General features: G+C 48.5%; 1 protein-coding gene across 3 annotated transcripts in view; it reads left to right on the forward strand.

Annotated features, from left to right (window-relative positions):
- Nucleotides 1–13,246, forward strand: part of osbpl2 (oxysterol binding protein like 2) — a 55,283-nt gene that overhangs the window by 14,816 nt on the left and 27,221 nt on the right. For 2 of the 3 annotated variants that reach the window (XM_031894019.1, XM_031894020.1), the window contains exon 2: nt 12,999–13,137. In XM_031894019.1, the coding sequence (XP_031749879.1) occupies nt 13,101–13,137 (37 nt within the window). In that variant the 5' untranslated portion in view covers nt 12,999–13,100. Of the gene's footprint in view, nt 1–6,351; nt 6,398–12,998; nt 13,138–13,246 lie in introns of those variants that run through there. The other variant, NM_205832.1, reaches the window with a different exon arrangement.

Below are 13,246 nucleotides of genomic sequence, written 5' to 3' on the forward strand. Positions count from 1 at the left end.
TGATATTGCCTGCACCCACCCAGCCCTCATACTGGCACTGCATTCCTCCCTGGCCTATTTATATAGTGTGGGCACCGTGCCAGCACATTTGGGTGCCTCGCTATTCACGCTTCACGTGCTGCTCATACAGGTGCCCTTTAGTCAACCCTGGCCCTATTGTAATGCAAGGTGATGGGGCTGCAACTATAGGATAATGTAAAGTAAGGCAAGATGGGATAAGGGGAGGGGCGGCAGTAATGGTGGGCTAGTGTGTATAGTAAGGCAAGATGGGATAAGGGGAGGGGCAGTAATGGTGGGCTAGTGTGTATAGTAAGGCAAGATGGTGTAAGGGGAGGGGCAGTAATGGTGGGCTAGTGTGTAAAGTAAGGCAAGATGGGATAAGGGGAGGGGCGGCAGTAATGGTGGGCTAGTGTGTATAGTAAGGCAAGATGGGATAAGGGGAGGGGCAGTAATGGTGGGCTAGTGTGTATAGTAAGGCAAGATGGGATAAGGGGAGGGGCAGTAATGGTGGGCTAGTGTGTATAGTAAGGCAAGATGGGATAAGGGGAGGGGCAGTAAGGGTGGGCTAGTGTGTATAGTAAGGCAAGATGGGATAAGGGGAGGGGCGGCAGTAATGGTGGGCTAGTGTGTATAGTAAGGCAAGATGGGATAAGGGGAGGGGCAGTAATGGTGGGCTAGTGTGTATAGTAAGGCAAGATGGTGTAAGGGGAGGGCAGTAATGGTGGGCTAGTGTGTAAAGTAAGGCAAGATGGGATAAGGGGAGGGGCGGCAGTAATGGTGGGCTAGTGTGTATAGTAAGGCAAGATGGGATAAGGGGAGGGGCAGTAATGGTGGGCTAGTGTGTATAGTAAGGCAAGATGGGATAAGGGGAGGGGCAGTAATGGTGGGCTAGTGTGTATAGTAAGGCAAGATGGATAAGGGGAGGGGGCAGTAATGGTGGGCTAGTGTGTATAGTAAGGCAAGATGGGATAAGGGAGGGGCAGCAGTAATGGTGGGCTAGTGTGTATAGTAAGGCAAGATGGATGAAGGGGAGGGGCAGTAATGGTGGGCTAGTGTGTATAGTAAGGCAAGATGGGTAAGGGGAGGGGCAGTACAGGGTGGGCTAGTGTGTATAGTAAGGCAAGATGGGATAAGGGGAAGGGGGGCAGTATGGTGGGCTAGTGTGTAAAGTAGGCAAGATGGGATAAGGGGGAGGGGGCCAGTAATGGTGGACTAGTGTGATATAGTAAGGCCAACGATGGGATAGGGAGGGGCAGTAATGGTGGGCCAGTGTGGTATAGTAAGGCAGATGGTATAAGGGGAGGGGCAGTTAATGTGGGGCCATGTGTGTATAGTAAGGCAAGATGGGATAAGGGGAGGGGCAGTAAGGTGGGCTAGGTGGTATAGTAAGGCAAGATGGGATAAGAGGGAGGGGGCAGTAAGGGTGGGCTAGTGTGTATAGTAAGGCAGATGGGATATAGGGAGGGGCAGTAAGGTGGGCTAGTGTGTAAGGGATAAGGGAGGGCAGTAAGGTGGCTAGTGTATAGTAAGGCAAGATGGGATAAGGGAGGGGCAGTAAGGGTGGGCTAGTGTGTATAGTAAGGCAAGATGGTATAAGGGGAGGGGCAGTAATGGTGGGCTAGTGTGTATAGTAAGGCAAGATGGTATAAGGGGAGGGGCAGTAATGGTGGGCTAGTGTGTATAGTAAGGCAAGATGGGATAAGGGGAGGGGCAGTAAGGGTGGGCTAGTGTGTATAGTAAGGCAAGATGGGATAAGGGGAGGGGCAGTAATGGTGGGCTAGTGTGTATAGTAAGGCAAGATGGGATAAGGGGAGGGGCAGTAAGGGTGGGCTAGTGTGTATAGTAAGGCAAGATGGTATAAGGGGAGGGGCAGTAATGGTGGGCTAGTGTGTATAGTAAGGCAAGATGGTATAAGGGGAGGGGCAGTAAGGGTGGGCTAGTGTGTATAGTAAGGCAAGATGGTATAAGGGGAGGGGCAGTAATGGTGGGCTAGTGTGTATAGTAAGGCAAGATGGTATAAGGGGAGGGGCAGTAATGGTGGGCTAGTGTGTATAGTAAGGCAAGATGGTATAAGGGGAGGGGCAGTCATGGCATGCTAATTATGATTCGGATTTGGTGTGGCCGAGTCCGAACCCTGACAAAAAAGGCCAAATCCTGGCCGAATACGGAACCCAATCCTGGATTCGGTGCATCCCTAATAGTGAGTGTAGGTATGAGCCGGAGGCGTGTTCACTTACAGTGTATCTGTCCCTTTAATAGGCTCCCAGGTACAGGTGTGATACAGGTGAGACAGGTGCCATTCCGTGTGACACGTCTGAGCTGCACCTTCTCTCTCCCGTCACTGTCGGTTCTACCTTTGACATAAATAGTTAGCTACAGCCCCACCACTACCCCCCGCCCGCGGCCTATTGGGTTAATCCCTCCCCCACAGGGTAAGATGGTACGTTCGGCAGGGTTGCCCCAGCGCTCTCCCACGTGGGCACATAAATCTGTCACCCTGGGCGGCTGCTTGCCAGTCATTGAGCTTGCCCCGTGAGTCACGCAGGATGTGGATTTTACACTCAGAGGGGAAGTGTAGCCTTTAATAGGCGGCCGTTATGGGTATTGGGAGTGGGGACACACATGTGACACGGCGGCGGTGGGCGCTGACAGTTAGTGGAGGTGACAACATGTGACCACAAAGCAAGTGATTCATGGAGCCAACACGGAGAGGTTTCACATGTAATAATTACGTGGGTATTACAGGGTATTACAGGCGTGTTCAGCTGCTTATTAGCGTGGCCTAATCCTGCCCCAAAGCTGCCACCTATATACACACTGGCAGTGCCACCATCATATCTCACCTCACTCACAGCTTATACTTTATTACTTCTCCCTGGAGCCTCTCCCTCCCCTTATCCCATCTTGCCTTACTATACACACTAGCCCACCCTTACTGCCCCTCCCCTTATCCCATCTTGCCTTACTCTACACACTAGCCCACCATTACTGCCCCTCCCCTTATCCCATCTTGCCTTACTATACACACTAGCCCACCCTTACTGCCCCTCCCCTTATCCCATCTTGCCTTACTATACACACTAGCCCACCCTTACTGCCCCTCCCCTTATCCCATCTTGCCTTACTATACACACTAGCCCACCCTTACTGCCCCTCCCCTTATCCCATCTTGCCTTACTCTACACACTAGCCCACCATTACTGCCCCTCCCCTTATCCCATCTTGCCTTACTATACACACTAGCCCACCCTTACTGCCCCTCCCCTTATACCATCTTGCCTTACTATACACACTAGCCTACCATTACTGCCCCTCCCCTTATCCCATCTTGCCTTACTATACACACTAGCCCACCCTTACTGCCCCTCCCCTTATCCCATCTTGCCTTACTCTACACACTAGCCTACCATTACTGCCCCTCCCCTTATCCCATCTTGCCTTACTATACACACTAGCCCACCATGACTACCCCTCCCCTTATACCATCTTGCCTTACTATACACACTAGCCCACCATTACTGCCCCTCCCCTTATCCCATCTTGCCTTACTATACACACTAGCCCACCCTTACTGCCCCTCCCCTTATACCATCTTGCCTTACTATACACACTAGCCTACCATTACTGCCCCTCCCCTTATCCCATCTTGCCTTACTATACACACTAGCCCACCCTTACTGCCCCTCCCCTTATCCCATCTTGCCTTACTATACACACTAGCCCACCATGACTACCCCTCCCCTTATACCATCTTGCCTTACTATACACACTACAACATCATTACTGCCCCTTCCCTTATATATATTGGAATCTGTAACCTTTAACAGGGTTGTTCATCTTTGAGTAAACTTTTAGAATCATGTAGAGTGTAATATTCTGGGACAATTTGCAATTGGTCTTCATTTTGTATTATTTGTGTTTTTTTTAGCTACAGTATTTTACTTTTTGTTCAGCAGCTCTCCAGTTTGGAATATCGGCAGTTGTATGGTTGCTAGGGTTCAAGTTCCCTTAGCAACCAGGGAGTGGTTTGAGTGAGAGACTGATATATTTATAGGGAAGGACCCAAATAGAAAAATAATTCATAAAAAGTAACAATAACAATAAAACTGGAGCCTCACAGAGCAATAGGGTTTGGCTGCCGGGGTCAGTGACCCCCATTTGAAAGCTGCAAAGGGTAATTTATTAACACTAGAGACAAATGTCATCTGTGATGTTGCCCATAGCAACCAATCAGCAATGAGAGTTAAACGATCACCTAGAAAACATAAACAAAGATCTGATTGTTTGATTGGTCTCCAATGTTAATAATTACGCCCCTTATAGTTCAATTTTCGGATATCGAGAGCCATAAAATAACCCCCTTGTTACCAGGCCTCAGATTGGCTGCTCATTTTTGTTTGTTTGTGATTGGTTCCCAGTGGATTCCCCCGCCGTGCAATCAGTGGTCCCTGCGGGGCAAGCGTCCAATCCTGCGCAATCATTTTGTGTTTGCATACAAACCCTTATACCAATGAATGATTAAATCAGCGCCCCCCCCCCATGTTACTGTTCCCCCCACAGTAGCGGTTAGTTAGTTCAGCAACACCGTGCCAGGTTTGTATTGATTCCCTGTTGCCTAATAGATTCCATAGTGTTACTGGGGCGCCCCCTCACCTTACGCCCGAGCGATCCTGCCCGTTCCTGCCAGTTCCGACTGTGTAGAAAGGGGAAGAAATCGTTGCTGGAGTTTTATTCTCCGTCTGTTCCACATTCTCCCAAAGCAGCTCATTAAGCAGCGAGTGGTCTTAGCAAAGTGCTCCCGGCTCCCCATCACTGGAACAGCGCACACAAACATAAACATGCCAGCGGCGTGGCACAGAATGCCAATTACTCAGTGCCCAGTGAGTGGGTAAACCATAGTCATCCTGATGCCCATTGTAAGCAGCAGTCCTGCCCTGCTTTATGGCTGAGATTCTAGCTATCTGTATAACAGAGCATTCTGTCACAGTGGCACAGATCCTATCTGATCCCCCCATTGTAAGCAGCAGTCCTGCCCTGCTTTATGGCTGAGATTCTATCTATCTGTATAACAGAGCATTCTGTCACAGTGGCACAGATCCTATCTGATCCCCCCCCCATTGTAAGCAGCAGTCCTGCCCTGCTTTATGGCTGAGATTCTAGCTATCTGTATAACAGAGCATTCTGTCACAGTGGCACAGATCCCATCTGATCCCCCCATTGTAAGCAGCAGTCCTGCCCTGCTTTATGGCTGAGATTCTAGCTATCTGTATAACAGAGCATTCTGTCACAGTGGCACAGATCCTATCCCCCCCCCCCCCATTGTAAGCAGCAGTCCTGCCCTGCTTTATGGCTGAGATTCTAGCTATCTGTATAACAGAGCATTCTGTCACAGTGGCACAGATCCTATCTGATCCCCCCATTGTAAGCAGCAGTCCTGCCCTGCTTTATGGCTGAGATTCTAGCTATCTGTATAACAGAGCATTCTGTCACAGTGGCACAGATCCTATCTGATCCCCCCATTGTAAGCAGCAGTCCTGCCCTGCTTTATGGCTGAGATTCTAGCTATCTGTATAACAGAGCATTCTGTCACAGTGGCACAGATCCTATCTGATCCCCCCATTGTAAGCAGCAGTCCTGCCCTGCTTTATGGCTGAGATTCTAGCTATCTGTATAACAGAGCATTCTGTCACAGTGGCACAGATCCTATCTGATCCCCCCATTGTAAGCAGCAGTCCTGCCCTGCTTTATGGCTGAGATTCTAGCTATCTGTATAACAGAGCATTCTGTCACAGTGGCACAGATCCTATCTGATCCCCCCATTGTAAGCAGCAGTCCTGCCCTGCTTTATGGCTGAGATTCTAGCTATCTGTATAACAGAGCATTCTGTCACAGTGGCACAGATCCTATCTGATCCCCCCATTGTAAGCAGCAGTCCTGCCCTGCTTTATGGCTGAGATTCTAGCTATCTGTATAACAGAGCATTCTGTCACAGTGGCACAGATCCTATCTGATCCCCCCATTGTAAGCAGCAGTCCTGCCCTGCTTTATGGCTGGGATTCTAGCTATCTCTAGCTACCCGTTATGATGCTACACGCTGCAGGTTATGTAACACTGAGGGAAATCCTTTATTCAGATCTGAAACTTCCCATAATAATTAGGCCCAGGCCGTATCTAGGGGAAGGAATGTACCTGCTTTGTGCCTGGTTGCTAAGCTCCTTACAGCAGTCAAACAGCTCCCCGTTTGGCCCAACCTGTTCCACCTGTCCTACCGACGTCGCGTTCCGCATTTTATTCAAATGAGCCAAGTTTAGTAGAAGCGGCTCCGCTGGTACAGCTCAGCACAGAGCGCAAGGGTCAGCTCTTGGAACCATCTCTCTCCTTCAGCCCCGGGGACCAGGTAAAAATCAGAATATTACAGGCAAACGCTGGTTTTCGGCTTTAATTTCTCTGCGTTTCGCTCTCCCCGCGGCGCCTGTAGAAGCTGCGCATTATGTAGATCGCATCGGAAATGAGTTTTACTTTGTGGCGCAAATGGATTATTTGGCAATGTGCATACAAATACGGCGCAGGCGGTTATTTCCGACTTTATTTCGCTGAACGCCATTCTGCTCGTGCCGAGGTTTCATTATTGGCCCTTATTCCTTTATTAGGGACCTCGAGTGCAAAATACAGTCGTTTTTATTTTGTGTTTAAATAGGCAAGTTGTACAGAATTAGAGTTTGTTTGCTCTTTGCTGTGATATATTATATATTAGTTCCATTAGAGCCCAGGGGCAAAACAGACATGCGATGCCCACTGGCATTATTTATTAAACTGCAACTCTCTGTGTATTCTGCGAGGTGCCCATAGTAACTTACTGTTGCTGTCTTGCCTTTCTGTTTTGCAATACTATCCCCATCTTACCCTACTGTCTCCATCTTGCCCTGCTGTCTCCATCTTGCCCTGCTGTCTCCTTCTTGCCCTGCTGTCTCCTTCTTGCCCTGCTGTCTCCTTCTTGCCCTACTGTCTCCATCTTGTCCTACTGTCCCCATCTTGCCCTACTGTCTCCATCTTGCCCTACTGTCTCCATCTTGCCCTACTGTCTCCATCTTGTCCTACTGTCTCCATCTTGCCCTACTGTCCCCATCTTGCCCTACTGTCCCCATCTTGCCCTACTGTCTCCATCTTGCCCTACTGTCCCCATCTTGCCCTACTGTCCCCATCTTGCTCTACTGTCCCCATCTTGCCCTACTGCCCCCATCTTGCCCCACTGTGTCCTTCTTGCCCTACTGTCTCCATCTTGCCCCACTGTGTAAGGGAAGGCTGGCTGGGTACCTGGGAGGCAGGTAGGTGAGTAGTAGTAGAGATGGGGATGTACTGTACTAGTTGAGAGGTAATAAGCAGAAACATATGTTGGCTGTGTGTGTGGAGTTCTGCTAAAAGGCACATATAAATTCTGCAGAGATGGATCAGTACCGGCAAGGGGGCTGTGAGCGCCGACAGCCCCGGGAGCCCTATTGATCCAGTTATAGCCTAAAGGTAAAGTAGCCGATCCCTTTGTGAGTCAGTGTTCTCGCTGAGCCGGTGGTTTCTGGGCAACGTAGCCAATAAGAAAACAAAAAAATGTACATTTTCATGTTTGCGGGGCTTGTTAGTGATTGCGTTCCAGTGAGACTGACCCGCTGTCTTGTTATTGGTTGTCGGCTGGGGGGATTTTATTTATTCAGATCACATAGGGGCAGATATAAAATATACTCGATATTGGTCACTGGCCCTTATGTCTGACCTCCTGGCAGCCCTCCAGCTGGGGGCAAACTACAACCCCCCACCTAATGCTTGGGAGTTGTAGGGTTGGTTATTCTGCCTCTACAATCCAGCTTTTTCCCCAGCAGCAGTTGCCCTGCAGCTATTTGTATAAGCCAGTTTGTTTGGATAGCTAAGGCTCCAGCACTGGTTCTGGCTGCTGTCTGGGGGTACTGATCCATTTCATTCATTGCCGATGTGCTTTCTTGTGTGTGCGTGGGGGAGAGTGTTTTTTGATACACGGATTGTCTCTTCCTGAAAGAAATGGCAGTTTTGTCTTGCTTTATGGCAGAGATTTTACCTGGACTTCCTGTGGGGCACAGAACCCAGTGACCAGTACATTCTCTGGTTCTTACAAGCAAAGGATAACACTTCTCTCTGCTCTGGGATGTCCCAGTCGGAATCAATGGGCATTTTCATTGTTCTGTGTGATTGTGACACTGTGGCTCTCGGGGGATGCTGGGAAATGTAGTACAATAAAAGGCAGAGAGCAAAGAAAATCTGCCGGGAATGTGGCGCAGCAGGTTTGAGGTTTTTATAGACACCGATACCTTTGTGCCCTTTATTTTCTTCAGATAAAGCAAAGCCTGTTGAGTCAGCAGTGAGGTGTCTCTCGTTCATCCCATATCTGCTCAGTCACGCTGAGTAATTGCCCCGGTGTGAGCAACAAACCACTGCCCCTGATATAACTGCCCCTTTGAATCACAATCCCATGCCCTCACCAATGCCCCCCAGTAGTGCTCCCCTGGCCCAGACATAATGTTTCTTTTCCCCAACAATAGTTTGTACTGTCTAAGGGAAACACTATGGCACCCCCTACCCATATGTATAAATACAAATATACAGAGAAGGAATGTTCTGGGCACACAATAAGCTGTACCCCCATACTGTACTGTCTAAGGGAAACACTATGGCACCCCCTACCCATATGTATAAATACAAATATACAGAGAGGGAATGTTCTGGGCACACAATAAGCTGTACCCCAATACTGTACTGTCTAAGGGAAACACTATGGCACCCCCTACCCATATGTATAAATACAAATATACAGAGAAGGAATGTTCTGGGCACACAATAAGCTGTACCCCCATACTGTACTGTCTAAGGGAAACACTATGGCACCTCCTACCCATATGTATAAATACAAATATACAGAGAAGGAATGTTCTGGGCACACAATAAGCTGTACCCCCATACTGTACTGTCTAAGGGAAACACTATGGCACCTCCTACCCATATGTATAAATACAAATATACAGAGAAGGAATGTTCTGGGCACACAATAAGCTGTACCCCCATACTGTACTGTCTAAGGGAAACACTATGGCACCCCCTACCCATATGTATAAATACAAATATACAGAGAAGGAATGTTCTGGCACTGGAATAACCTGCAGAAATAAAACATGACACAAGCAGGAAAGGGCTGAGATGCACGTGGCTGTGGGCCCGGGTCCCTTGGCGTGCCGGCTGCTGATGCACGGTATTTACCCCAGGGCCCCTCCCAGCAGTCAAGTGCTCCGTGCACAGTCAGCGCTGCCAGATAGAGACAGTTCAGGGGCTGACTATACACGGGTCATGGCAATCTTTAAAGGGAAACTTTCCCACAACTGAAATGACCCAGGTCCTTTCTATTATCATTGTTGCACTTACCCCCCCCCCAGGGCCTGGGTTTGACAAAGTTGGGGGGCAAGTCGGACACATAATTATATGTAATTTACCCCCCCATCACTCAGAGTCTTCAAGCCATAAACCAACAATATCAATGGCACCAGGTAAAATACCAATTAACATGCAATAGACAGTCAGCGAGGGTCCGGCAGGTATCAGACCAATCAGAATTCAGGGGACGCGGTGCTTACAGGACAGTAATTGGATGCAGCAGGAACCGGCGTCGTTCCGTGGATTAAGGCTCAATTTATTTACATTTCTCTTCATTTTGGCACGTACTCCCCCCCCCCCCCGGCTCCTGTTTATTGGGGGTATGTATGGATTAGGCAAGCTCAGCTCTAATTAGGCTTTGGATCTGCATTTCCTTATTTGAATAAATGCAAACAAGGAGCCAAAACGCATACGGATCTGTCTGCCTCCCACTCCGAGGGCTTCAAAGTCTTATTAAAAACTTCAGCTTATTGTGTGCCCAGAACATTCCTTCTCTGTATATTTGTATTTATACATATGGGTAGGGGGTGCCATAGTGTTTCCCTTAGACAGTACAGTATGGGGGTACAGCTTATTGTGTGCCCAGAACATTCCTTCTCTGTATATTTGTATTTATACATATGGGTAGGGGGTGCCATAGTGTTTCCCTTAGACAGTACAGTATGGGGGTACAGCTTATTGTGTGCCCAGAACATTCCTTCTCTGTATATTTGTATTTATACATATGGGTAGGGGGTGCCATAGTGTTTCCCTTAGACAGTACAGTATGGGGGTACAGCTTATTGTGTGCCCAGAACATTCCTTCTCTGTATATTTGTATTTATACATATGGGTAGGGGGTGCCATAGTGTTTCCCTTAGACAGTACAGTATGGGGGTACAGCTTATTGTGTGCCCAGAACATTCCTTCTCTGTATATTTGTATTTATACATATGGGTAGGGGGTGCCATAGTGTTTCCCTTAGACAGTACAGTATGGGGGTACAGCTTATTGTGTGCCCAGAACATTCCTACTCTGTATATTTGTATTTATACATATGGGTAGGAGGTGCCATAGTGTTTCCCTTAGACAGTACAGTATGGGGGTACAGCTTATTGTGTGCCCAGAACATTCCTTCTCTGTATATTGGGGTAGTTGTACAGTTGGATTGGCACGTGCCAAGTTCAGCCGCTCCCCCTCCCTGGCAGTGATCACCAATAAGCAGCAGGTACATAGGAAGCCAGGAGCAGTTTGGCTCAGTTGTGGGGATTTAGCAGTGGGACCTGTATTAGGGCTGTGAGTTGCTAAGTAAGTTTAGTTGACCTTTAGCTTTACCCATAAGTTTGCAGATGTGACAGTTAGGGGGCGCCTGCCTGTACTTCCCGCTCTCGGCAGTTGGCGCTTTGCCCTGACGGCGGGCGCAGGTGAATGCGTTTACATATTTATCATTATCCCCCCCCCCCCCGGGTCGCGGCTATAGGGATATACATATTCTAAGAGCAGTTGTGGGTTTTTGGCGCCTGAGGGAAATCTTTTGATTCCTCCTGTTTTTTCTCTTTTTTTTGTCCGTGTTGTTTTTTCGGAAATGTCATTTTTGCCTCTTCTCCGGGGAAATTAAAACGGCCGATTTAAAACAATGCAGGTTTCCGCGGCAACAGCTGATACCCGGGAAAAAGCAAAAACAGACAAAAAGTCAGCAGGGTTTTTTTGAAGAAAAGATAGAAAAACAAGAATGGATTAGCGGAATATGAATATTTTGATTGCCGGTAGGATTTGGCCGATTTGAAATTCAGATTATCGCTCATTTTGGTTCATAATAATTGTGTTTTTAGCGGAGCTGGAATCAAAGTTTGTTGGGTCTTTTTAACTTTGTGTCGGTGTCGGCACCATCAGACTAGAATTCCCAGAAGCCCCCGGGAGTTGTATATTTAACATGACTGCCGAAAGCCGGATCTCTCTGCGTCCTCTGCACTGTGGGTTCTGACTCTTGAAACCCAGCCTTCTTCATGGGTCTGTTAATCAGCCGCCTTCTGCTACATTGTTTCAGATGTCAGAACCACCAGGAATGGAGAATAGAACGGGGCAGACAGATACCACCTTCAATGGGAATTACCTGCACTACAGGCAGCCTTACACGGGCAGATTGTAGCTGCCGATTTAGGTCCTTTAGATGGATTTGGCAGTTTATCTGCCCGTGTATGGGCACCCCCGACAGGCTTACCAACCAGTATCTGGCCTAAAATTGACCAGATCTTGTTCAGGCAGTGCCTAAGACCACCAGTTAGGGCCCTAGGCCAAATTAGCCTGAAATCGCCCACCTTAGGTGGGTATAACGGGAGTAGATACACTCGTTTGGTTGACTTTGCCAAACAAGTGGCTTTGGCCACCTTAATAGCCATTAAAGGGGAGGTTTACCGAGGGTCGGACTGGGACACCGGGAAAAATCCCGGTGGGCCAGACCCGACCCTTTCCGGTGCTCCCCCTGCCCCTTCCCTGACGTGTTAAATTTACACGCTTGGGGGAGGACGTCGGGTGGGGGCCCCTGCGGGTAGGAGGGGCGGGCACCTGCAGGGCCCCTGGGGCGGGAGCACTGGTGGGCCCTTCACCCCCCAGTCCAACCCTGGGTTTACCTTTAATTTATAATATGTTACAGAATGGCCTATTCTAAGCAACTTTTCAATTGGTCTCCATTATTTATTTATTTTTTTATAGTTTTTGAACTTTACTGCCTTCTTGTAACTCTTTGCAGCTTTCAAATGGGGGTCACCGACCCCGGCAGCCAACAAACTGCTCTGCTCTGCTCCAGTTTTATTGTTATTATTCATTTTAATAACAATAAATAAAAGTAACTTTTTCTATTCAGGTTCTCTCCTATCCATATACCAGCCTCTCATTTCAATTGCTCCCTAGTTGTTAAGGTCATTTGGACCCTAGCAACCAGAAAGCGGCTGAAACTCCAAGCTGAGGAGCTGCTGAATAAAAAGTGAAATAACAAAAAAAAAAAACTACAAATGATAGAAAATGAAGACCAATTGCAAACTGTCTCAGAATATCCCTCTCTACATCATACTAAAAGTTAACTCAAAGGTGAACAACCCCTTCAATAATTTGTCTTAAATTGATATTGGAAGGTTTTGTTCATCAGGCAACACGTAGACAGTCTGATTTGGCTGGGGGTTACACCTTGAACCCCCAACCCAATGTGGAGCGCAGCCGTCAGAACCTTGAATGTTGCCCGACCCACGCACGTCTCCCTTCCAACCTTGACCTTGATTCTGGGAACAAGCAGTGATAGTGCAAAGGGGGCACACTCCCGAGTTGCTATCTGCCGGCACCCACACTCTGCCTCATTGGTGTAATAGCAGCCGGGTCATTGTATAAAGTATCAGAGCCGGCCCGTGGGGGGGGATCCGGAGCTCAGCGGGGTCACACGTTAGTCTGGAACACAGCTTGCTTGGATATTACTGATAAATGTGAGGTTTCCCTGTTATATGGATTCATGGATGGTTTATGGAGCTGGCCATACGGCAGCCATGTTGTTCTCCCTGCTAACTGTGTCCTCTGCCTTCCAGGTGTGACCGCTCTGTGGAAATCCCTGTCCCTCAGTGAATAGCTGCCCGCTGGGGAAGATGCAATAATCTCGTGCCCGCAGCCCAGACGCCCAGCACAGCACCATGAACAGCGAGGAGGAGTTCTACGATGCCGAAACAGGTAAGCGCTCAAATCTCAATGGCCGCAGGGATTTCTAGTGCTGATTGGGTATCTGCGCCGCAGGTCAGTGGCTCTGTAGGGCGATGGCACCTGTGGCCTTTAGTGTAGG

The sequence above is a fragment of the Xenopus tropicalis genome, chromosome 10 (assembly GCF_000004195.4).
Source record: "Xenopus tropicalis strain Nigerian chromosome 10, UCB_Xtro_10.0, whole genome shotgun sequence".
Taxonomy (NCBI): Eukaryota; Metazoa; Chordata; class Amphibia; order Anura; family Pipidae; genus Xenopus; species Xenopus tropicalis.